The following is a 27,496-nucleotide window of genomic DNA, read 5'->3' as shown; positions in this document are numbered from 1 at the left end:
ATATTATTTTATATCATGAGTGTATTTCATAGATTAATAAATATAAACTGCCTTTGCTTGTCTTTAAGTTGTGTTCATGATGTTATCAAAACAGTACAGAAAACAACTTAAAATAAAACATTTGTGAGAAGTTGTTCTTCATCAGTAATTCCACTACACTTCGAAAACAAGCTCGTTTTTCTGGTTTTGGAGATGTTTTTCAATAACATGAGTTCAGCAAACAAAAACTGACATAAATAGCACTTGTCTTCAAGATGTCTTCCAGATGTTTTCCCTATTATAACAACTGTGTAAAAATGTCTAGCCGACACAGCCGCGCCAGTTCAATATAACACGCCCAATAATAATTTAATTTACGTACCTGTAAAGTACTTTTCTTTTGGTTGGTCTTAGTATTCAGCAGCGAATTACTTGATCATATTGTTATTTAAATTATTTAAACGATTTTATCCAAACTATTTGAGTTGGATCGAAATGCGCCATGAAAATGTAAACAAAACGCTTGCAGTGCAATCAATGTCACGCCAATTTTTGTTACCGTATATCTAACAACGTTTTCTAGTTTTGTTATATTTTATGTCTAGATAACGTTAAAACTATACGAAAACAATTTTAATACTCAAGTGACAGAAACAATTCATTTTGAAAGGTTGAACATTGTTTTTATCATCAATTCATAATTAATTAAAAGTGCGGCTGACGAACACAATTTTCAATATAGCTGCACTGCGCGTAACAATACATTTGCGCTGGGTAAATGTTGTCATAGCAACACATTTGCGCATGCGCGCTGGTGTGGCAAACTCTTACCCACACGCTCCTTTAATTTTACTCTAAATTGAGCAACTTTGACTCAGTTTTACATTGTCTCTTAAAACGTCAAAAATTGAGTAAGTTTCGTTTACCGAACTGAGTAACAGTTACTCAGATTATCATAATTTTCTGCTTTACTCTTTTTTTTGAGTGGTATTGAAAACATTTAAAAACGTTCCGCTAAAAATAAGCTGTTGTTTGGAAAAACGTGTTGTATTGTTGTTTGAAAAAAGTGTTTTTTATTTGTGTATTAGAGTTCCTCCAGATATGAGAATGGTTATGGATTTTTTGGCATGTGTACTATTTAAAACCTCAAGTCACAGTTCCCGGGTAACAGTGAACCGTATTGCTGCGGTTTTTATGTATATGCAAAATACAAAGATTTGAAAAAAAAACTTGTGATTTAGTTATAATTGTATGCAAGTATGCAGTTTCATTCATCAAAGGGATCAAAAGTCAAAACGAGCAAACTGAGTAGCTTTTACTCAGTTTCATTTCAAAGCGGTTTTCTAAGAAGAGGGTAATTCCTACTCAATTTCTGACACATGGTGACTCTACCCATAAATGAGTAATATCATAAAAACTCTATTCAGAGTAGGTTCACTTTTAATGACATCTCATTCAGTTTAGAGTTAAATTTGACGAGCGTGCAAGAATGCGCGAGTTTTTTTATTCCACTAGGTCAGTGCAGATCGACCCAGGAAAAAAGAAACGACCTTGCGATTTACTAGGCAAGTAAGAAAGAGATGCCTGATAGTTATTTACGTACTAAGCACATGCGGTGTTGGGCTAAATTGATACTCTTCGCAATTAAATGAATCAGCAACCATTCTGCAATGAATAATCTGTTTTCCACTGATTTACAAACAGAAACCCGTATCCAATGAATGGCGCATGATTTTTTCAGAAGTAAAATGTAATGTTTCACCATGAAATTTGACGCGCACGTAGAACTTTGTATTAAAAGCGTCGAATAGTTGGTTTAATATCATTGTTTATTTTTGGTGAATATTCGATACGCCATAATCACTATTTTTTTCCTTTGTAGTTCCTAATATAAAGCAGCGTTGTTCTACAATATTTCTATTTTAAAGTTTTATGCTTGCCTCAACGATGTTTTTATTAGTTAGTAATTACAACTTAAAAAATAACTTGTTTTCCATGTTTTTTTACCGCATTGGTACTCGAGATGTATTTTGCAGCTTCAGTCTAGCAAGTTGGCTTATAATACTTATAATACTTCATATAGCACCAGTACTTGTTCTAGTAGCCTTCGATTTTTGCGCTTTTCTGGTGATAGAAATGTTATGGAAAAGGTAATGTCAACTGAAATCTATAATCAAAGGTTGTGTTGGAGGAGTTATCTTTACTGTTCTATAGCAACGTGTGTTACTTGGGCAGCGAGGTAGCACCAAACGTCTCGATTTGCCAGTTAAGGGCTTCGCCCTGTGCTGAATCCAAGAAAACCCAATCTCTCGCGGTCGTCTTATTTACTGAATGCGAGAACAGCTTTTACAGAGTTTGAATAGCAAAATACCTTTCTCAAGGCAAATAATCAAGTAATTGAAGGTTGATAATTTTCTGGCAATAACTCAATCATTCAGTGCTGGATCCTAGCAATCAAATGCTATCGCGGTCACAAATTTACTTTATTTATTTATTTAATCCTCCCCACTGACTGTTGGGGCAGCACAAAGGCTGCGATCAGCTAACCGATTTCGAGCAACAAACTGCCCTGTTCTGTTAGAACGCCTCAACAAAGGTGATTAATTCGACTTTACAGGAATAAATTGAAGTCGATTCAATCAATCAGCATGAACAGAATTTCGTCGTCTCCCAGTTGCTCAGTTGCAACATGATGCAACACGCAACAGCGAGCAAACGAAATCGCTTGATGTTACAAACCGCAACACGATACGGGTTAAAATTGTTGCGTGTGTGAGAGCGTGTGTGTATTCTCTGGATACAAAAATCAAATGCGAATGGTGGAATAATTCGTCTAAAGAATATTAGAGAATTAGAAAACTGAACAGAAAGGCGTGGCCTATTTCGTGGCAACCTTCGGCTATAAAAGAGTGTTTCTGGTGAAATTAACTACATTCATTAGTCGAAAGGTGAGCTGGCTGGACCATCCACAACGTTGACAGCAGTAGCAGCAGATATCAGCATTCAGCAGTAACAACGGATTGGTCACCATGACTCAGGAGCAGCGCGGTTCTCCTCAGCGTGTGTCGCCAGACTGTCATTATTCCCCCACTGTTAGGGCAGCATAAAGATTACCATCAGCAAATCTAATTTTGAACAGTAAAATGCCTATTTCAAGGCAAATCAACAAGTCAAGGTGATAATTTTTGACAACGTGAGCAAGCATTCTATGCTGGATCCTAGCAATTTAAATCTGTCGCGGCCGTCTAATTTACTAAATGTGAAATAGCTTCCACAGTGCATGTTGTCAGTGTATCTTAATTCCCCCACTGTTAGTGCAGCACAAAGGTTGCGATCAGCAACCGATTTTGAACAGCAAAATGCCTTTTTCAAGGCAAATAAACAAGTAATTGAAGGTTAATAATTTTATGGCATCAACACAAGCAAACATTCTTTGCGGGATCCTAGCAATCAAATTTTGTTGTAGTTGGGGTAGCACAAAGGCTGCGATCAGCATAACGGATTTTGAGCAACAAACTGCACTGTTAAAACGCATTTTCAAAGGCAGTTAATTCGACTATGCAGAATTGATATGAAGTCGATTCAATCAATCAGCATGAACGGAATTTCGTTGTCTCTCAGCTGCTCAGTTGCAACATGATGCAACACGCAACAGCCAGCAAATTAAATCGCTTGATGTTACAAACCGCAACACGATACGGGTTAAAATCGTTGCGTGTGTGAGAGCACCATCGGTGTTTATTCGCTGGATACAAAAATGAAATGCGAATTGTGGAATAATTCGTTTAATGAATATTAAAGAATTAGAAAACTGAACAGAAAGGCGTGGCCTATTTCGTAGCAACCTTTGGCTATAAAAGAGTGTTTCTGGCAAAATCAGTTACATTTTTTAGTCGGAAGGTGAACTGGACGGACCGTCCATAACGTTGACAGTAGCAGGAGCGGATTGCAGCAGTAGCAGCGGCTTGCTTCGTAGCTGATTTAAGATTACACAAATTACTTGCCCGGTGGTTGGTCACATGTCTCAGTAGCAGCGCGGTTCTTCTCAGCGTGTGTCGTCAGAGTGCCGTTATTCCCCTTTGTTGGGGCAGCACAAAGGTTGCCATCAGCATATCCGATTTTGAACAGCAAAATGCCTTTCTAAGGCACAGTGACTAGTAATTGAAGGTTAATAATTTTTGGACAACACAAGCAAGTAATCTGTGCTGGATCCTAGCAATCAAATTCTGTCGCGGTAGTCTAATTTTCTAAATATGGAAACAGCTTTCACGGTGCGTATTTTCAGAGCGCCTTTATTCCCCTACAGATTTTGAACAGCAAACTGTGCCTTTTTTAAGGCAAAAAAAAGTGATTGGAGATTAATCGTATTTTAGAAAGATCTCGAGCGCCAGATTTCAACAGCAATTTCTGTTTGTTCGTTCATTGATATCGTTTTTCTTTTATATGCGAATTTAGAAGCCTATAGCACTGCAATTGCAAAGAAAAATCAAATATGAAGCGTCACTGCATGTTTATTATTTTTATTCGCTGTTATTCTCGTTCATGTTAAACTAGCAACATTTAATACAGTAGTAAAAAACCTTTTCTAACCTTCTGGCTGTTGTAGTTCAAAGTAAAGCGCTCGCTTAGCATGTGAAAAGTACGGGGATATTGCTCTGTTGAAATAGGTCGATAGATGTGGAATTTTCTTAACCATATGGAAGTTCCAGATCACATAGCCATATATTTTGTACTCCAGCACGGCACAAAACGTGCAAAGTTTTGTATTATTCTCGTACAGTAGTACAGTAGAGTTCATTAAATGAAAGGTTCTCGAGCAAGCAATAGTAGATTTTACGTTAGTTAGTAGTTGATGAAACAATCCAAACATTAAGGGGGGACCCAACTCTGGAAGTTTGAAAAATAAAAAAATCTGTTACTCTTTTTCGGATGTTTGGAGTAGAGTGATGTGTTTGGGTATTTTGTCTATTGATTAAGGTATATTTGGAGATATAATTTGCATGTGTTGGATACAAATATAGTGAGTATTACGCTGCTGGCAGCGTTACTCTCAAAACCATGTTATTCAACTGGTGGTACGTTTTTCTCAGCATCTAGTACGCCGATTCAAAAAAATAAAAAAATTTTACAGTTGCTTGTAAAATTCTAGCCAAATCGGTTTGTAGATACTGAGAAAAACTTACCATTAGTTGAAAAGACATGGTTTCGAGACAAACACTGCCAATAGCGTAATACCTTAGATTATTGAAACATAGATATCCAACTCAACCAACAATACGGGCAACAAAAATGTGGCGCCCCTTCGAGTATGATGGCGGTTGGGTGAACTACATTTAATGAGCACACACAGAAAAATATTAAGGTAATTGCTATCTTTTTAGGCTTGGTCAGATTTGTGCGGTGTTTTTAACAGACTAATCTCTATGGTCTAGATAATAACAATAATTTATTACAACAGGACTAAAATAAATGTCAATGTGTGAGATGACCATGATATAAATTATTTATTTTGATGATAGTATGACTAATCGTTCATAGTCGTTTCAACAATATGTTTTTAAGCATAACCAAAGATGATTAGTACACAATACGTTACTCTTGCAGTATGCAGCGGACACGAGTTTCGCTACGCGTGAACGAAAATTGAACTAATTTGTATACTGTTAATTTGGTGATGACGACAATGTGGTGAAAGGCGAAGCATGTTTTTCAATATCATTGTATGGTCCTATCATCTAATTTTCAATATCCTTATACGATATTGCCATCTTGTATATGTTTTCATCTAGCGGATTGAGCATGATAAATCGATTTTGCCAATAATCACAGTTTTAAGGTCATCAGATGGCACCGTTATGAAGGTGTTGCAAGCAAAATGTATGAAGTCAGGTATCTTGCTCTAGTCATCATTAGCATAACTCATTTGTTGTTTGTACCAATTTTAATAGTCGATTGAGAACCAAATCATCTAGATTATATTGTAAAGTCGATTGAAAACCGCCGTACAAATCTGATTGAAAGTAACATGATATTTTTCTGGGTGTGAGAATCTGGTCAAGCTCACTACTGAAATGATAAGGAATACCATGATATTTATCCGAGTGGATATGCTTTAGTTCACCCAACGGCCTACAGATGGCAAGTTCAGAGTGTTGCCTTGAGATTATATGCAGCGAAGCCCAACTTGGATATCTATGTCTCTTTAGTCTATGGTAATACTCACTATATTTGCACCCACGCACAGTGGGGCGACTCCATACAAAGGCTGGCCAAGCAAAAAAGTGTCGATAAATGCGACAAAAACTTGGTATTTACATAATTTCGGGGCGCTGACACTAAATTGGCATCCATTTTTTGTTTGGGGCCGTCCATAAAGCACGAAATCCAATTTTTAATATTTTTTTTAACACTTTTCCTTTATAAAATTATATGATCTTTGACCACTAGTAGTGCCACCGGGCGTCCTCTCCATTGAAAAAAAAAGATACGTAACCTATGGACGACCCCTCGAATTAAACAAATTTTGCCTAAATGTATATATATTTTTTAATAAACTAAAACAACATAAGTAATACAAACTAATTACAAATTGAATAAATCATCATCAGCATCATCATTTTCCGCTGTGATCGCTTAAATCTCGTGTTGAATTGTTTCCAGAAAATTTAAAGTTCATTATACTTATCAGCAGTAAAAATGTTTTTCGCTGCAATTTTCATTTCTTCTAGTAAATTTCGATATTTCATTGTTTCATATATATGTTATCTTCCCAATCCGGTTTCTATGGTTGAAAAAGAACATTTAAATACATGTATAACACCATGAATTGACTACTTACTAGACATTGAATTAGGTGGTGCCGCTGAAGTTGAAGGCTCCATAATAAAATTCAACGAAATTATGAATTTGAAAACCAAGACACTGAAATCACAAAACGTTGTTAATAAATACGAAAAGATGCGGAGGGCGACGACTGTTCTTTGTTTTTTTTTCTCATAAAGCAACATGTGTGTTTTACTTTTGTATGCAAACGAGTGCGAAGCAAAAGCATACGGGCTATTGTTAGCCGGAGTTTGATGGTATGAATTTGCTGCTAGTATTTGACACTTCAATCAGTTTAGCGAATTTCATGATTATAAATTGAAAAGAGCTGAATATTGTCCTAAATTTGCAGAGAGTGAAAAAGTTTGACATAATTAAAATTTTTTAAAAATTGTTTACTGTTCTCTCGCTTAACACTTATTTTATAACTTTTCATTGATAAATTTTGTGACTAGTAATTGAAGGTTAATAATTTTTTGACAACACAAGCAAGTAATCTGTGCTGGATCCTAACAATCAAATTCTGTCGCGGTAGTCTAATTTTCTAAATATGGAAACAGCTTTCACGGTGCGTATTTTCAGAGCGCCTTTATTCCCCTACAGATTTTGAACAGCAAACTGTGCCGTTTTTAAGGCAAAAAAAAGTGATTGGAGATTAATCGTATTTTAGAAAGATCTCGAGCGCCAGATTTCAACAGCAATTTCTGTTTGTTCGTTCATTGATATCGTTTTTCTTTTATATGCGACTTTAGAAGCCTATAGCACTGCAATTGCAGAGAAAAATCAAATATGAAGCGTCACTGCATGTTTATTATTTTTATTCGCTGTTATTCTCATTCATGTTAAACTAGCAACATTTAATACAGTAGTAAAAAACCTTTTCTAACCTTCTGGCTGTTGTAGTTCAAAGTAAAGCGCTCGCTTAGCATGTGAAAAGTACGGGGATATTGCTCTGTTGAAATGGGTCGATAGATGTGGAATTTTCTTAACCATATGGAAGTTCCAGATCACATAGCCATATATTTTGTACTCCAGCACGGCACAAAACGTGCAAAGTTTTGTAATATTCTCGTACAGTAGTACAGTAGAGTTCATTAAATGAAAGGTTCTCGAGCAAGCAATAGTAGATTTTACGCTAGTTAGTAGTTGATGAAACAATCCAAACATTAAGGGGGGACCCAACTCTGGAAGTTTGAAAAATAAAAAAATCTGTTACTTTTTTTCGGATGTTTGGAGTAGAGTGATGTGTTTGGGTATTTTGCCTATTGATTAAGGTATATTTGGAGATATAATTTGCATGTGTTGGATACAGATATAGTGAGTATTACGCTGCTGGCAGCGTTACTCTCAAAACCATGTTATTCAACTGGTGGTACGTTTTTCTCAGCATCTAGTACGCCGATTCAAAAAAATAAAAAAATTTTACAGTTGCTTGTAAAATTCTAGCCAAATCGGTTTGTAGATACTGAGAAAAACTTACCATTAGTTGAAAAGACATGGTTTCGAGACAAACACTGCCAATAGCGTAATACCTTAGATTATTGAAACATAGATATCCAACTCAACCAACAATACGGGCAACAAAAATGTGGCGCCCCTTCGAGTATGATGGCGGTTGGGTGAACTACATTTAATGAGCACACACAGAAAAATATTAAGGTAATTGCTATCTTTTTAGGCTTGGTCAGATTTGTGCGGTGTTTTTAACAGACTAATCTCTATGGTCTAGATAATAACAATAATTTATTACAACAGGACTAAAATAAATGTCAATGTGTGAGATGACCATGATATAAACTATTTATTTTGATGATAGTATGACTAATCGTTCATAGTCGTTTCAACAATATGTTTTTAAGCATAACCAAAGATGACTAGTACACAATACGTTACTCTTGCAGTATGCAGCGGACACGAGTTTCGCTACACGTGAACGAAAATTGAACTAATTTGTATACTGTTAATTTGGTGATGACGACAATGTGGTGAAAGGTGAAGCATGTTTTTCAATATCATTGTATGGTCCTATCATCTAATTTTCAATATCCTTATACGATATTGCCATCTTGTTTTTGTTTTCATCTAGCGGATTGAGCATGATAAATCGATTTTGCTAATGATCACAGTTTTAAGGTCATCAGATGGCACCGTTATAAAGGTGTTGCAACGAAATGTATGAAGTCAGGTATCTTGCTCTAGTCATCATTAGCATAACTCATTTGTTGTTTGTACCAATTTTAATAGTCGATTGAGAACCAAATCATCTAGATTATATTGTAAAGTCGATTGAAAACCTCCGTACAAATCTGATTGAAAGTAACATGATATTTTTCTGGGTGTGAGAATCTGGTCAAGCTCACTACTGAAATGATAAGGAATACCATGATATTTTTCCGAGTGGATATGCTTTAGTTCACCCAACGGCCTACAGATGGCAAGTTCAGAGTGTTGCCTTGAGATTATATGCAGCGAAGCCCAACTTGGATATCTATGTCTCTTTAGTCTATGGTAATACTCACTATATTTGCACCCACGCACAGTGGGGCGACTCCATACAAAGGCTGGCCAAGCAAAAAAGTGTCGATAAATGCGACAAAAACTTGGTATTTACATAATTTCGGGGCGCTGACACTAAATTGGCATCCATTTTTTGTTTGGGGCCGTCCATAAAGCACGAAATCCAATTTTTAATATTTTTTTTAACACTTTTCCTTTATAAAATTATATGATCTTTGACCACTAGTAGTGCCACCGGGCGTCCTCTCCTTTGAAAAAAAAGATACGTAACCAATGGACGACCCCTCGAATTAAACAAATTTTGCCTAAATGTATATATTTTTTAATAAACTAAAACAACATAAGTAATACAAACTAATTACAAGTTGAATAAATCATCATCAGCATCATCATTTTCCGCTGTGATCGCTTAAATCTCGTGTTGAATTGTTTCCAGGAAATTTAAAGTTCATTATACTTATCAGCAGTAAAAATGTTTTTCGCTGCAATTTTCATTTCTTCTAGTAAATTTCGATATTTCATTATTTCATATATATGTTATCTTCCCAATCCGGTTTCTATGGTTGAAAAAAGGACATTTAAATACATGTATAACACCATGAATTGACTACTTACTAGACATTGAATTAGGTGGTGCCGCGTTGAAGGCTCCATAATAAAATTCAACGAAATTATGAATTTGAAAACCAAGACACTGAAATCACAAAACGTTGTTAATGAATACGAAAAGATGCGGAGGGCGACGACTGTTCTTTGTTTTTTTTTCTCATAAAGCAACATGTGTGTTTTACTTTTGTATGCAAACGAGTGCGAAGCAAAAGCAAACGGGCTATTGTTAGCCGGAGTTTGATGGTATGAATTTGCTGCTAGTATTTGACACTTCAATCAGTTTAGCGAATTTCATGATTATAAATTGAAAAGAGCTGAATATTGTCCTAAATTTGCAGAGAGTGAAAAAGTTTGACATAATAAAAATTTTTTAAAAATTTGTTTACTGTTCTCTCGCTTAACACTTATTTTATAACTTTTCATTGATAAATTTTGTGATTTTTGCCCAAATTTATATTTTATCCTTATGGATTGAGTACGATATCAAAAATCTTCATTAATGGGGTATCATGATTATGAGTAAAACTAATCCTGGATGAAAAATCTGCTATCGCTTTCTTCACTAAAGTGACAATTTGCGCAGTTATGCGCTACAGCTGACAGTATGCATTTGAAAGCTTACGTTTTAACCTAAATTTTGAATGTAGTCACAACCGTGGCAAACTGCGGCAACTAAACTTTTAAGCTACTTTTATACAAAAAATCACGTTTTTTCAAATTTTTTCCAATGGCAGGCCTACTATGACCAAATTTTACAATATCTAATGAAAAGGATTTGTTCTGCACAATATTTACAACAACTTTACCTTTGACGTCAAAAAATCCAAGCTACCATTGAAGCTACAGAGCGTTGCAAAGTAATGTCCTTTCTTTCAAAAAAGACAAAAAAACGTCAGTTCGCCAAGCTTTGAAAAGTCATAAAAAATTCAGATTTCATGATATTGCGCCCAAATTTTGGATTTAGACACTTGAATGTTATAGCAATAAAGGAAAAATATTATGAAACAGCTAACGAAAAAATTTTTTTTTTTGGCTGATGGCCAGCGCAGCGATTCCCCACTGTGCCACGGTACACAAAATACATCTTCAAATATACCTTAATCAATAGCCGAAATGCCCGAACACTCACCCTTCTCTAAACATCCAATTTTTCAATTATCACGAAAATTCATTATTTTTCAACTTTCCAGAGTGGGGTCCTTTCTTAATACTGTGCGTAGTTCTACGTCGGTTGTGTGGTCGTGTCTGGGATACAACCTCCTACTTTTTCAACAACAATAGCATTTCTCTGCTATCTGTCTGAAATGAACACCGCGCTGGTTAGCCGCTATGTTAATTTTTGCTTGTGATAGCAGAACTAAAAGTGTAGAGCGTAGAAGTAATCCACAGCTTCTAAATTTGACACCTGATCGTGTCTGCGTACTTTATTACTCACTCACTGGTGCCCCCGATGTGCCAAGCAGTTTGTGCTAGCAATTATACCTCTCGTGCTGCCGCGATGCAATACGATTAACCTGACCATCATCTATCATATCATCTATATCAGCTAGACGGCAAAGAATAGCCCTAGACGCATACTTACTGTATCTTTTCTTACTGCAAATACGTTTTTCTAGAACGTATGCTATTTCTGACGATCATGAATCTGCGATTCTGGAAATAAATAATCCAATTTCATTTCTCGATTTTTAGCGGAATAGAAAGAAACAAGATTTACTACTTCTTAAACGTAATAAAAAAACAATATTGATCAATGTTTTATCCAAACAAAAGCGTTACAAAAATTTTTATAGATTGTATCTAAATATTTAAAATCTGTAAACTTTTTCACATTTATGTTTTTTTTTTCATATATTTTTAACAAAATTTGTAACACTTTAACCAATTCTGATCTATTTGTGCCAAAAATCCTACCAAATAATTCGTAATAATCAGTAAGTAATTCTGACATAAACTTTGATATTTCAACCCTTAACAAGACCCAGTTTTTTAACAAGTTGATGCAAAAAAAATCGTAACAACACATCAAGACTGATCCGGTAGAGTATTCCTGCAACCTAAAAAAATTCAAATTTATTTTTCTAATTTATCGTTTTTGGATTTATGTTAGTTCCGCGCCTAACTGTGATATTTTAGCGGGTCGCTTACGGATGGTCCGGGCTTGCCGCTGTGCTATTAGTGCGGATTCTAAGATTCGACACTAACTGCAAGCGGTGTCGTTTTATTTAAATAAATGCAGTATAATGTAATGTCAAAAAATGGGTATTAAATGTAAGCAATTAGTATTCAAAAGAAAGGAAGTTTTTTGAATGTAATTGACATCAATCATGCCAAACCATCAAAACATTGTCGCGTCGCAATTGCTGACGATGCATTCTCCGCCCGGTAAGGGCTTGTTAATTCTTTTACACCGCTACCGTGGGTGTAGAATAACGTTTGCTCGCGGCGCTGGTAAAAGGCTGCGAGAAATAATTCAATGAAAAACAAAACAGAACAAGCGGCGACCTGTGCGCGCATAGGATTTATTGTGCCATGTCAAGAATGTGACAATTCTATGCACCGCAAAGCAGAAGCAAAAATGTTTAAAGTACTCACCAAATCATCATCATCATCTTATCGTTATTGCTTGAAAAAATAAAAACCTTTTCCACACCTGTAACTTGACAATTTCGTCCTGTCCCCTTCACTTGAGTAAACGATCAAAATAGTTGATACAGTTTGCACATGCACGGATTGAAATTTCACTTGCACTTTAATCAAGGCTGTCGTTTGGCAAAAATTATTGCTCTAATGGTTGTAAGTACGTGTTTTAAGTTTGATTTATTTTCGTATGGGTTTTTTTGTTTCACCTGTATTTTAGAGACACAACACCGCGGATAATCACAGTTTATCGGAAACCTTCCTCGTTCAATTCAATCGTGCACTTTTCGCTGGTGTGCTCTTTTTTTAAGCCCGCACTGATTAACTCACTAATTTACTGAAAAAAAAACTTGATTTAAACATAATTTACTTTTCAGAAAGTGGTTTTTCTATCCCACTTCTGACACCATAAGATGCGGAGCCTACCCGTGTAGACTCCGCCAGGACCTGTAATAAATCGAAATAAAACATCAGAGTCCTGTACGCATGGTCATTCGACCATACGAAACGCGTGATGAAACAAGATTGAATTTATTAAAATAACTCAACTTAATTCTACCGTACCAAAAAGAGTTGGAGAGAAACAATTCTCTTGTCCGATTCTTCGTCCTGTCCTTGTCAATCCTAACACTTCTAATTACTTAGCTATTTACTTGTATTTTCTCAGTCTCGCTCAATTTGCTCGCGGACACACACTCGTTATTTACTCAATCGTAAATACGTTCGGTATTTATTATTATCATTCTTATTATTATTTTAGGTTACTTGCCATGTGGCCGTCATCGTTTCGTTCTCATGAAATAAGTAGAATTGCTAAGTGCATTGGTGCATTGGAAAATGCTTATTAATCATACACGCGCGGCTATTATTTCAGAACCTGTCTGTGAGAACGGAATGTCGCGATTTATTTCTAATTCAAGAAACATGCATGAACAAGAATATTCCTGTCCATGGGAATGTAATGCAAAAGTTTATGAGAATCAAAAATGTTTCCTAATTTCTCGGAAGGCCTGTTCACACGACTTATTTGAACATAACTAGTGTCAAACGAACGAGTCATCTCTCAAACTTACAAATAACAAACTTCATAACAATTTAATATGTGGTTCGAAAGTTATGGAAAGAAAAGTAATTCAAAGACTATTTAAAACTATACTTGCTCTGATCAATGTATGTGGCCTCCACATAATTTTAATGTGGTACCGTACTATTTGAACGTTCCCGGTATCAAAAAAAAAATCGTTTTTGCTAGTATACACGGACTGATTAAGCCGATAAACCCGTTAAATTAACCGTTTCAGTCGTTATATAAACAAATTTAGAACCATGGCCACCGTTTCAAAAGTCCCTTTTTATCAGAACGTTGAGCAAAGGTACGGCGTACACGCGAAAAACATACTGAAAGAATACGCGAATACAGTATACAAAATGGGCAGCATGACAAGCCGAAAGTCTTTCCTCATACGATGTCGAAAAACAGGCGTGTTCCCAGCACACGTTACAACGAATTTCCGTTTCGTTTTTCCGTTGCTGGAAGAAAACAGCCCGTTTACGAAAAATCTGGAAAAATGCATCAACAGGTTCAAGAAATCAATTTTAAATATTGAAATCAAACACACGTTTCACAAATTGAAAAAGCTAAAACAAATACAATATACACTCACGGAAAGGATAAAAAACTCAAACATACCAAATGGAGAAGTCGAATCCAAAACAAACCAATGGAGGAAAAACCCAAAATCACTGAGAACAAATTTGAGCGTATCTTTGACCGTACTCGGTCATCGAACGCAACACCTGTATGCAAAAGCAATGCTATACATAATTGCACTCAAAACTATTACTCAGCCTAGGCCAAAAATTTGCACTCCCAACCAACATCGCCCAGATAACGTTTTATCATCTCCTAGCCGACGTTGAAAGTATACTAAAAACTAATCCAGACACTTCTATCCAGGACCGCACAAGGTGCGCAATAGCAAATTCAATCCAAAACTACATCCATTGCAACAAAAATAAGACCCAAAATGATGAACGGACGAAATTTTGTGAAAAAACTACGAAAATTACAAAACATTTCTTTCGCGATAACCCAGGTGTGCTCGCCATCCAATCGGTTAAAGGTAATAAAACAGTCATAATCTGCCGGTACCTGCATAACTGTCCCATACCGATTTTGGTCACTTTTGAGTTATCATCGGGAATCGACTTAATTGTTATCATATTTTCTGGAAAACAAAATTTAAAATTGATACTTGTGTATGGAAAAACATGGAATAAATACCAAGTTGTTTTTGTCCCATATTGAAAGTACCCGCATTACAGTCCCACTGCATAGTGGTAGAAACTGCAAACATATAATTTTGCTTTAGATTAGTGTATATCGGATTATTTTAGGCATATAGAAGTATGTTATTTAATTAACTAGACTAATGTTGTTTTTCTGTAGTACAATCTACGTTGCCAATGATACGGCCGGTTGCTGGTTGAATTTATATGTGATGGGACAAAATATGCGAGTACTTTTGAAATGTACCCGCATATTTAGTCCCATTTTGTCTTTTTTTCAAGTTATATAACGTAAAACCAATTCCATCCATGGTTTTTTGTTCTCAACGATAAACTTGTGGTGCCATGTAACTGTTATGGTCATTGGTTCTGGATGTAATTGCTGGAAACCCGCAAATTCACGGATAATATTAAATCGCCGTTTTCTCAACATGTTGTTTTTCATTATGGGACAGTTATCCGGGTACCGGCAGTAATGCCAACAGAAGAATACAAACAGAAGATGCTTAATATGCTCACCGACGACAAAACATATATCCCAATACCACGCGATCCAACATCACGATACCAAAGAACAAACAATGAATTCGCTAATCGATTGCTCAACCTAAATCTTATCGACAAACAGACCGCCACAAGACTAACTACATATAATGCCCTATGCCCCAGAATATACGGACAGCCCAAAGCGCACAAACCTAATCTACCACTAAGACCAGTAGTGCCAAACATGACTGCTCCCGCTCACAACCTTTCGAAATATATAGGAAAAATTATACAAAACTCCATCGAGAGCCGATACAACATAAAAGATTCATTTACATTTTGCGATTTTATTAACACAGTTACATTGCCACCTGACTACATCCTAATTTCCCTCGACGTTACATCGCTGTTCACATCGATTCCCAAAACATTAGTTACACACAACATAATAAAACAGTGGGAGAAAATCAAAGTTTATACGAACATAAATCTAGATTTGTTTATCGAAATAGTTAAATTCTGCATAGAATCAAGCTACTGTAAATACAACGGACAACATTTCCAACAGATCTTTGGAACCGCAATGGGGAATCCCATCTCGCCCACAATAGCAGATTTAGCTATGGAAACACTTTTGGACACAGTTATACCGTTACTAAAATTCAAGCTCCCATTCCTGAAAAAATATGTAGATGATCTTTTACTAGCACTGCCTGCGAATCAACTAAACCACGTACTAGAGATTTTCAACAGTTACAACGAACATATCCAGTTCACCTACGAAATCGAAAGCAATAAACGACTACCGTTACTAGACATGACACTAAGAAGACAAAAAAATCAAAGCATCAAAACAGAATGGTATATGAAACCAATAGCCAGTGGCAGATTTTTGAACTACTACTCGTTCCACCCACTCCATCACAAAATTAACATGGCTAAAAATTGCATCAGACGAGTCGACAAGTTATCCACTAATCTACAGAACTATGATAAAGCTCGCATCATTTACAAACAATTGAGCCTAAACAACTACCCAAAAGCACTAAGGAACAGATTAATAAGCCGAATGCAGGAAAACATCACCGCACCGCGGGAAACACCTGATGAAAACCTGGAACATACTTACCGTTCAATACCATACATACCATACCTGTCAAACCGAATCGACAAGTGCCTGAAAAACGAATACAAATACAGACGGTGCAAGTCGTATGTCCGCGACATCAAAACAGTTAGACAGTTGTTCACAAATTGGTTAGATTAATCACCGTGAACGTTTACTTGTCTGTTTTATTGGCTCTTATCGGTGAAAATTAAATAAAACAGCTTTATTTCGCGTAACGCGTTTCGGTCTACTATTCTTCGACCATCATCAGACGCCTGAAAATATTTATTACTTTTCATTACAATTTTTCTTTTTTAAAAACAATTACACATTTAACACTTACAAATGGCTGTGTGCAACCTATCGGTCTTGTCTGACTAAACTATACTAACATAAATTTTCCTGCTCAACTCCCTATGTTGCCCATTTCATCATCGGTAGCATTCGTTCGTGTTCGCGTTTTCGGCTCTCTCCTTAACCGAGCCAATAGTCCGTTGTAGGTGGTGTTGAAATTTCCACACTCACGCTGTAGGTTAACCGTTCGCATTTCGCCTTCCTTCTTGATGTGAAATACCTCTGCAATCATCCTGGTTGCCGGGTCGTCTATGCGTTCTAGAATTGCGGTGTTATCGAAATCGAACACATGTGCTACCTCTATTGTGTGTGTGGCTAGTCCAGATTTCGGATTCTTATTCCTACAGTCGTTCTTGTGTTCCGCTATCCTCACCTCCAGCATGCGTTTCGTCTGACCGATGTACGTTTTACCGTCGTTCGTTCCACATGGTACAGAGTATACCACGTTCTTCTGTTTGCCTGGTGGTATTCGATCTTTCATTTTGCTAAAGATTTCATGTTTGATCTTGTTTTGCGGTCGTGAGGCTAGAGTCATATCATGACGTCGCAATATTTTTCTAATTTTCTCACTCAGACACGGTATGTAGGGGGCTGATATGTATTTTGGTGGCTGTGTTGTTCTGTTTTGTGTTTCCAATGTGTTATAGTGTTTGTGTATTCTGTCCTTTTTTACTCTATCGGTAAACCATGATGGATAGTTATTTTTCCTCAAAATTTCACTTGCATGATTGAGGGCCTCTCTTCGTTTTCCCCCACAGGACAACTTTATAGCCCGATTAAAAAGTGCGATCGCCGTGTTATGTTTGTGTTGGAAGGGGCTCTTGGATGTATAATCTAGATACCGTCCAATCTGCTGTTTGGGTAGCCATGCTGTCATGATTCGATCGTTTTCGCGCTCTAGTGTCATGTCCAGGAATTTAATTTTACCCTCCACCTCCATTTCCACCGTGAACTGCAAACGATCGTGAAAACTGTTGAACGTGTCTACGATCATCTGAAAGTGTTCAACACCTGCCACACACATGCAATCATCTACGTACCGTTTATAAACTTTCATTTGTATTTGATTGGCCTCCAGTTTCCTTATGCACTCCTGCTCCAGTTTTTCCATGACTACGTTGGCAATCACTGGTGATAACGGCGAGCCCATGGGTATACCGAAGGTCTGTCCATACATGGTTCCCTGATACACGAAGAAGGTTGACTCAAGCACTATTTTCACTGCTTCGACGAAGCTCTCCTGGTCGATCTTCGTATGGTGTTCCACTTCTCCCCATCTTTCCTCCAAGCATCCCAATGCGTAGTCCACTGGTACGTTGGTGTATAGGGAGACCACGTCCAATGAAAAGCCTTGCTGTACACTGCTAGTGCTTTCTACTCCGCCATTTTCCGTTCTCACAGAGTGATGCACAGAGAGTACGGAAAATGGCGGAGGAGAAAGCACTAGCAGTGTACAGCAAGGTGAGAGAAAGAGAGGTTAGAAAGTTGGCCAGGTTGAAGGCAACAAGTATCATGGAGATGAACACAGAAGCGGAATGGATAGAGAACACAACAAAAACGGAGATTCCGGACTACGTAGCACGCACACTGATGCTGGGCCCAAACTTCAACATCGAGAACAGACGAGACGTTCCGTATATTGAGCTGATAGCAAGCATCGAAAAAGTTATCCAGAACAAAGAAAATGCAGACGAGATCAGGTCGGAAGTTTCCAACGCTATGATCAATCACATTGATTACCGCCACCAACCCCACCACCCTCTGGGAGAATGGATCGAGAAAGAGGTTATCAAAAGTAAGAAGTTTTTAAAGGCAAACCCGAACCTGGTCATCACGAAAGCTGACAAAGGTAGCAAAACAGTAATTATGGAGGCTGATGAGTACCACGAAAAAATGGTCAACCTGCTCACGGACGAGAACACGTATAAAAAACTTACAAAAAATCCAACTAACAAAATCATCAAAAAAATCAACAGTTTCATCGACGGATGGCACAGCAAAGGATACATCGACTTTCGGACACAAAAAAGCCTGAAGGAATCCAGTTGCAATCCACCACGCATTTACGGATTTCCGAAAATACATAAAGACAACCGACCCCTCCGGCCGGTGGTGTCCACGATTGGATCGGCAACATATAACATTGCCAGATATCTTGCCGGAATAATTGCCAAGGTGGTACGAAAAACGGATTACCACGTCCGTAATAGTTTCGATTTTGCCGAGGAGATAGCAGGAGTCCAGACGAGTGAAGGAGAAGTTCTGTTTTCATTGGACGTGGTCTCCGGGGGCACTCTCGAGCCCCTTCGAAACCCGAAGAGGTCTAAGGCAAGGTGATGGTCTCTCGTGCCTACTGTTTAACATTGCCCTGGAAGGTGTCATTAGATGAGCGGGGATTAACACGAGTGGCACGATATTCCAAAAGTCGGTTCAACTGTTTGGTTTCGCCGACGATATTGACATTGTGGCTCGGACCTTTGTGAAGATGGCGGATACGTACATCGGACTAAAGGCTGAAGCCAAACGGATTGGACTGGTCATCAATGCATCGAAGACGAAGTACATGAAAGGAAGGGGTTCACGAGAGGACAGTGCTAACCTCCCACCTCGAGTTCAAATTGGTGGTGATGAAATCGAGGTGGTTGATGAGTTCGTGTGTCTGGGCTCACTGGTAACTGCCGACAACGATACCAGCAGAGAAATTCAACGGCGCATTATGGCAGGAAATCGTGCATACTTTGGTCTCCGGAGGACGCTCCGATCGAGTAGAATTCGTCGCCGCACCAAGTTAACCATCTACAAGACGCTGATCAGACCGGTAGTCCTCTACGGGCATGAGACATGGACTATGCTTGTGGAGCACCAACGCGCCCTTGCGGTCTTCGAGCGGAAGGTGTTGCGTACCATCTTCGGTGGACTGCAGATGGAAAACGGAGTGTGGAGAAGGCGAATGAACCACGAACTGCAGGAACTGCTTGAGAGCCATCTGTCGTTCACACCGCTAAGATAGGCAGGTTGCGGTGGGCTGGGCATGTTGTAAGGATGTCAGACGACAGCCCGGTAAAGATGGTTCTTGAAACCAATCCGTCAGGGACGAGACGGAGAGGTGCACAGCGGGCAAGGTGGATCGATCAGGTGGAAGACGACCTGCGGACCCTACGCAGACTGCAGAGCTGGCGAACTGCAGCCATGGACCGAGTGGAATGGAGACGACTCTAACGTACAGCAAAGGCCACACCACGGCTTGGGACTGTTTGGTAAATGTAAGACTGACTGAGTAATAATGTATACTTGATTTGTTCCTGTGCTTTAAAACTGCTGACGCGTCGATTTGTTCCTCGACTCGATGTGCTCGGCCGTTGTAGAATTACGAGAACTACTGATGGCGCGTTGACTTTCTTGGTGTCGGGTTGTTGAGCGGTCGCGTGGTGCTTTGTATTCTTGATTAAGCAGTATGCTAGACCAGCTGAGAGGACAGATATAGATATTCTATCTATTTGAATTTGCTGTTTACGTTACAAAACCTGTTTGGGTGGGAATAACTAATAGATTTATGCTTCAACATATATTATTTTACTCACTTGTATTAATAAATTTCGATCTTCAGATTTATTATTGATTTTTGTAATTTTAATAAATTTCAATAATTTATATCAATACAGTGTCTAAATTTTTCTACATGATCTCGAGGTACGATACTGGCCTAACAAGCCAGTCATCGTAGGTTCGATTCTCGACTCGGGAGAGACAGTGTCAGTAGGATCGCAGCGCTAGCCCCGCAGTTGTCCTGTACACTAAACAGTCGGCTGCGAAGTCTGTGAATAATTAAACAGAAGGTCAAGTTCCGAATCGGAATGTAGCACCAAGGCTTTGCTTTTTTATAGTGTCTAGGCAAGGATTCTTATTTCACTGATTACAGAATAAAACCTGTATGGGTGGAAAGAGATAACAGATTTATGATTCAACATATCTTATTATACTTACTTATAATAATTAATTTCAATCTTCAGATGAATTGTTTTTTTTTAAAGGGGGGATTTGTTAGTAGCTTAAGCATTTATGATAAATATTAGTAAATAATGAGTATGTGTGTCCAATCACAAAAGGTGACTTCTCAACACTGTTAGCAATTTGTAATTTTAATTGTTAGGATTTGTTTGCTTTCGCAATTAGGACTTATCATTCGTAGGGATTCAAACCTACTTGTCAACAAAGGAACGTAAACTTACAACTAACTTAAATGCTAACTTATTGGCTATAAAGAGAGCTTATCGTAGCAATTGAGGATTGCAACGATTTTTGTCGAAAATTGTTAATAATTTAATTTGACAAAGCTTCTAATGGTTGAACACCAGTAAGTCTATGTAATTCGAGTGTACCAAACCAAGGAGGACGCTTCAAAATCATTTTCAGAATTTTATTCTGGAGCGTTTTCTTCATTGTTGAACAGCAACTTGACCAGATCGGTACAGCATAAAGCATTGCTGGTCTAAAAAATTGTTTGTAAATCAAAAGTTTGTTCTTTAAACAAAGTTTAGAATTCCTGTTAATGAGAGGATATAAACATCTCGTATATTTGATGCACTTGGCTTGTATACTCTCAATGTGCTCTTTGAAAATAAGTTTTTTATCATAAATTAGTCCCAAGTACTTAACCTTGTCGGACCAACTTAAAATAACCCCATTCATCTTGACAACGTGATTATTGTTTGGCTTGAGGAAAGAAGCCCTAGGCCTATGCGGAAAAATTATCATTTGAGTTTTAGAAGCATTGGGAGAGATTTTCCACTTTTGCAAGTAGGAAGAAAAAATATCTTAACTTTTCTGCAATCGACTGCATATGACACGAAGACTTTTTCCTTTTACGGAAATGCTTGTGTCATCGCAGAACAATGACTTTGTGCATCCTGGAGGCAAATCAGGAAGATCTGAAGTGATTATGTTGTACAGGACTGGACCCAAGACTGAACCTTGAGGTACACCTGCTCTGACAGGAAATCTATCAGATTTTGAATTCTGATAGACAACCTGCAGAGTTCGATCAGTAAGATAATTTTTTAAAATTTTGATTAAGAAAATTGGATAATTAAAAGTTTGCAATTTCGCCATCAAACCTTTATGCCAAACACTGTCGAATGCTTTTTCTATGTCTAAAAGAGCAGCTCCAGTGGAATAACCTTCAGATTTGTTAGCTCGTATCATATTAGTAACTCTGAGCAATTGATGAGTTGTGGAATGCCCATGGCGAAATCCAAACTGTTCATTTGCAAAAATTGAATTTTCGTTGATGTGTGACATCATTCTGTTAAGAATAATTCTCTCAAACAGTTTACTTATTGAAGAAAGCAAACTGATTGGTCGATAACTTGAAACTTCAGCTGGGTTCTTATCCGGTTTTAAAATTGGAGTAATTTTTGCATTTATCCATAATTTGGGAAAATATGCAATTTTGAAGCAGCAATTGAAAATTTTCACTAAAAATTCCATTGTGCTCTCAGGGAGATGTTTGATTAGTATATTAAAGATTCCATCGTCACCAGGTGCTTTCATATGTTTGAAATTTTTAATAATTGATTTAATCTCATTCAAGTTAGTTTCAATTATTTCTGCAGGTAAAAAATTCTGGGAAGAAATTAAATCAAATTGACGTGTGACTTCATTTTCAATTGGACTCACAAAATTCAATTTTGAGTTATGAATACTCTCAAACTGCTGAGCAAGTCTTTGAGCCTTTTGTTCATTGGATACAAGAAAACGTGCACCTTCTTTTAAAACTGGAATAGGCTTTGAAGGTTTCTTAAGAATCTTCGACAGCTTCCAAAAAGGTTTTGAATATGGTTTCAATTTTTCAACTTTAGTCTCAAAATTTTGATTTCTCAGAAGAGTAAATCTTTATTTAATCTCTTTCTGTAAATCTTTATAAATAGTTTTGAAAACAGGGAGAACGTTGACATTGACGTCTGCGGACATTTTTCAAACGAATTAGAAGTTGAAGATTTTCGTCAATTATTGGTGAATCAAATTTCACTTGAGCCTTTGGAACAGAATAATTTCTGGCTTCAACAATTGCACATTTTAATGCTTCCAAAGCGGAATCAATATTCACTTCGTTTTGCAAATCAAGCTCATTATTGAAATTTCTCTCAATATGAGTTTTGTATTTTTCCCAATTAGCCTTGTTATAATTAAAAACAGAGCTCATAGGGTTTAAAACTGATTCATGTGATAAAGAAAAAGTTATTGGAAGATGGTCAGAATCAAAGTCAGCATGTGTGATCAAATCACTACATACATGACTTTGATCTGTTAGCACCAAATCAATTGTTGAAGGGTTTCTTACGGAAGAAAAGCATGTAGGACTATTCGGAGACAAAATAGAATAGTATCCTGAAGAACAATCATTGAATAAAATTTTGCCAATGGAATTACTTTGAGAATTATTCTATGATCGATGTTTAGCGTTAAAATCGCCGATTATAAAAAATTTCGAACGATTTCTGGTGAGTTTTTGTAAATCACCTTTAAAATAATTTTTGTGCTCGCGTGTGCATTGAAATGGTAAATATGCTGCGGCAATAAATAAAATCCCAAGTTCAGTTTGAACTTCAATTCCCAAAGTTTCAATAACATTCGTCTCAAGATGGGGAAGAGCACGATGTTTGATTCGGCGATGAATAACAATTGCAACTCCACCGCCGGAACCCTGAATCCTATCATATCTATGAACCACGTAATGGGGATCATATTTTAATTTTATGTTAGGTTTCAAAAATGTTTCAGTAATAATTGCAATATGCACATTGTTTACTGTTAAAAAATTAAAAAGCTCATTCTCATTGGCCTTCAATGAGCGAGCATTCCAATTTAATATTTTAATTGTTTTATTTAAAATCATTGCTAAATTTTAAATTAGAAACAATTTTAATAGTAAAATTTGTGCCTATTTGAATGGCTTCAAACATTGATTTTGCCTGCAACATGGCGTTCATAAGATCGAACATTGCCTGTTGCAAAAAAGAAAGTTTTGAATTTTGTTTACCTTGCCTTGCCTTAACAATTGCTAAACGGGCTGGGCATTGATAAAAATTCGACATATGGTGCCGTTACAATTCGCACAGCGAAAATTTTTACTCTCTTTCACAGGACATGTGTCCTTTTTGTGAGAAGAGTCTCCACAAATGAGGCATTTTTGGTCCATGTTACAAATCTTTGAACCATGGCCATAACGTTGGCAAACACGGCATCGGGTGATGTGCTTTTCACCTCCGCCAAACTTTCGATATAATTCCCATTTTACACGCACGTTATATAAAGCATGTGCTTTTCAAAAAATTTTAAGTTATTAACCTCACTGCGGTTAAAATGAATTAAATAATTTACAAGGGAAATTCCAGTTCGCTGACTGTTTTCGCCTCGTGATTTTTGTTTCATCAGAATTACTTGGGTAGGGGCTATGCTCAGATGTTTTGTTAATTTCAGTTATGTTATTATGTTTTATTTATTTAAATCAACATAGTTTACAGGCAATGGTTGGTAATTTGTTGTTTCCAGAACAAATAATAGATTTATTCTCAAATATATTTCATTTTACTTACTTATATTAATTCAGTTCAATCTTGGTGCGTGGTTTAAAATCGTATTAACATTTGCAGTCTTATATCGCCAAGATCGGGGTACGAGTTTTTCAGTTTAAAAGCAACCCATCCCAAGATGTAAATGAATCCGTCTTGCTCCTATTGCTAAAGTCAGTTGGAACTGAAATTGATTTTGTGGACTGAAGACGACTATTGCCAATATTCAAAGTGTCCTCTTCTGGGAAGTCGTGTTGATTGATATCGTCTTCGTCATCGGTAAACTTGGGAATAACATCAGCCTTGAGAAACAGTTTTGCTGTCAAAAATTCATCGCGACTTCCGCATTTGTGATCTTGATCAACAGTATTTAAATTTCGCTGTGTGTAAAAATTCAGGATTACTTAAAATGATGATTCGTCGACAATACAAAACTGGAAACGTCTAAACAACCTCTCGTTCTGATCTGCGAAATCAGGTTTTCTAGTAAGTCTTGGTTTAGCTGGAATATACAACAATTTAGTTCCAATTGAATGTGTTTCGCATTGTCCGCATTACTTTTTTGTCATATGGGTATTGCAACACGAAGAACTGACCATAAAACGAAAATATTTACCCTAAATGTTGAAATAAACTGTATCGCATATTTTCTTTGCATATCTTGAAATAGATTTTTAAGTGAAATGATAAATATTATAATTGATTTTTGGAATAACTCCTCCTTTCCGTATTCCCTGGGAGTCAGACATTAGCTCTAACATCTTATCGAGAGCTGTTAGTTGATAGTCAGTGGGTCTAAATGATTGCTTCATGTTTAATTTATCAAAAGGCTTAAATAGAAATTAACCACTCGTTACTGATAATGAATCACTTAGATTTAGCATGATAAAAAGTAAAAAGCAATGATAATAATAATTGAATAATTGGATACCATTTTCACCTTAAATGAATTAAATACATCGAACCAACTATTGACAGTTTCAATGAATTCTGCACGATGGTGTGCCTCATCCGCATCATCAGTATTTTGAAACCGCTCTCTCAAAGCTGTGGCGGTAGTATGTGAAAGCAGTTTAGCAGCTTTAGCCACATTTTGCTTTTCTACAGTGGATAATTCTAGATGTCCATTATTAAGTGCAAATATTGGCGTGAGCTCACAGCTCGCACGCTCAGTAAATATTATACGTAGAACTGTAGAAGCCTTGTATTCAATATCCTATTCTTCCAAACGATTCTAATCAACTTAAGATTGTGTGGCGCATCTCCGAATACATAAATTTTTTCCTCGGTAATCGGGTGATCGAAAAATGTGTACTCAATATTAATTCTTATACTATTGCGTAAGGATATATTATCCGGCCCGTTATCCGATGTAACACCAACAACATTGTATTGAATGTTATGTAGCTCCTTAATTATATTGATAAGAATATCGTGTGTTATTGGCTGATCGAAGGTTACAAATATGACTTGCTTCCATTTACAAAATAATCCTTGAACCATAACAATTTGAGCATGAGTGTGCGAACCAACAATTTCGTCTATTCGTTGATCGTACTCCATAGCTAATCAGTTTCATGTGATATGAAAAAAAAATTTATATAGTTATTTTGTCTTGACAAAAACGTAATTTATCTTAACAGTAAATCATTTAAAATTTGGATTGCTTTTTTTCCAATAGAGTGTCGAACGTCTTCGTCAGTGGTTTTCTTCGGCCCGTTCTTGTACAAGACTGCGGCAGAAACCTTGCCGAAGAAAACCACTGCCGAAGACGTTCGATACCCTACATAACATTTAATTATTCTGGTTTTTTCTTTGATAAAAAAAATTAAAAATATACTATTTTTTTAAAGAAACTTGAAATTATAACAAAACTTTCCGGTGAAAATACAGGATGAAGAAATAAAGGATATATAACAAAACCTCTGAAAAATGCTGGTCTCAAATGGTGAACTAATATCGTAAAAGAGAATATCTATCAAAATAAAATAGCTATCAGAAATCGGACTAACTTTTCAGCACACTCATTTCATCAAATGAAATTATACAAGCCAAATCTCTGGGTTGCAAGTCTTGTCCTACTATAGCCATTGTACGTAACACATCTCGCAAAAATCCGTTCCTTAAGTCTATTCGTCTAGCATAGTCTTGAAGCGTAGAAATGCCAGGCAAGAGAATGTTCATTTCATTTCTCAAATGCACGTAACAACGTTTGCTTAAAAACCGTAAAGCAAACTTATGTACTTACGTTTTATTATTTGATCTTAAAAATGTAAAGTAACGCGTATCGCAGCGAACGAAAAAGGCAATAATTTTCTTCAATATTTAATAGTATCTAAAGTAGCAACGACGAACAACAACGGTTGTTGCTTTCCTAAAGTTACTGGCTGTCACTTAGAAACGTTTCGTCTCCATCCCTCCAGTGCAAAAGAGTTACCTCCCCGCGCGCCTACTTTTTAATCAAACCGTTGCACCATGTATTTATTCACCATGCTTAAAACTAGACTTAGTGGACACCGGACACACTATAACACCTGGAACAAACTACTGTAACAAGGTTAAAACGAAACAGATACCCTAATTAGTTCACTAATGCATCACAGTATCACACAGAATCACCGGTTTGATTTTCACCAAACAAAAATTGTAGACAGACACAATAAATCACAAGCACTCCCGTTTTTAGAAATTTGCCATATTGCCAACACAGAAAATAGCATAACCAAACGCACAGACACTGAGGGACTAAACACCATATACGCTGGCATTATATACTCGATAAAGAATACAACCAAAACAAAACAGACAACCATGACAGACAATCTACCACCACCACAACTCAAAGCTGTACAATCTCTCAAACACACCCTTAGCAAACCGTTAAGAATTAGTAGACTACAGAGGAAGACGTAAAACCAACAGCTCAGAATATTTTATTACCCGATCAAAGTGAAATTGCCACAAAAGTGCTAGAAAAAAGTATGCGCTGGAAAAAGCTTCAGGAGCTTATACAGTGTAACACACAAAAATAGGTACACATGCAGTAAGTACAGTCTAGCGAGGAAAGTCACAGATCTGTTTCAGGCGAACAATATCTCTTTACATATAGCCAAAGTGGGAG

General features: G+C 36.9%; 2 protein-coding genes across 6 annotated transcripts; one reads left to right on the top strand and one right to left on the bottom strand.

The window, feature by feature from the left end:
• Nucleotides 1–15,925: 15,925 nt before the first annotated feature.
• LOC129719924 (uncharacterized) lies at nt 15,926–16,609 on the top strand. The gene has a single exon (XM_055671337.1). The coding sequence runs from the start codon at nt 15,926–15,928 to the stop codon at nt 16,607–16,609; it is 684 nt and encodes a 227-aa protein (XP_055527312.1).
• Nucleotides 16,610–16,718: 109 nt separating this feature from the next.
• On the bottom strand, nt 16,719–27,004 carry LOC129719476 (uncharacterized). Of its 5 annotated transcripts, none has more exons than XR_008727220.1 (5): nt 26,624–26,787; nt 20,386–20,619; nt 20,096–20,328; nt 17,845–18,112; nt 16,719–17,756 (listed from the first exon to the last, which is right to left on the bottom strand). XR_008727220.1 is itself a non-coding variant. In XM_055670835.1 (5 exons), coding segments are annotated over exons 3-5 (1,188 nt in total). In that variant the 5' UTR covers nt 20,097–20,328; nt 20,386–20,619; nt 26,624–26,784; the 3' UTR covers nt 16,719–16,856. The 5 variants fall into 5 exon arrangements, 4 of the variants coding, with proteins under 4 accessions (XP_055526810.1, XP_055526808.1, XP_055526809.1 ...); XM_055670835.1 differs by having other exon boundaries at nt 16,719–17,775; nt 26,624–26,784; XM_055670833.1 differs by having other exon boundaries at nt 16,719–18,112; nt 26,624–26,784.
• Nucleotides 27,005–27,496: the final 492 nt, after the last annotated feature.

Source organism: Wyeomyia smithii, chromosome 2 (genome assembly GCF_029784165.1).
Source record: "Wyeomyia smithii strain HCP4-BCI-WySm-NY-G18 chromosome 2, ASM2978416v1, whole genome shotgun sequence".
In the NCBI taxonomy this organism is placed as follows: domain Eukaryota; kingdom Metazoa; phylum Arthropoda; class Insecta; order Diptera; family Culicidae; genus Wyeomyia; species Wyeomyia smithii.
Note: the sequence above shows the minus strand (reverse complement) of the source record. Positions and strands in the feature narration are given on the sequence as shown.

Coding starts and splice junctions, on each gene's coding strand:
- LOC129719924 (XM_055671337.1), top strand. CDS start 15,926: ATGGGGAATCCCATCTCGCCCACAATAGCAGATTTAGCTATGGAAACA.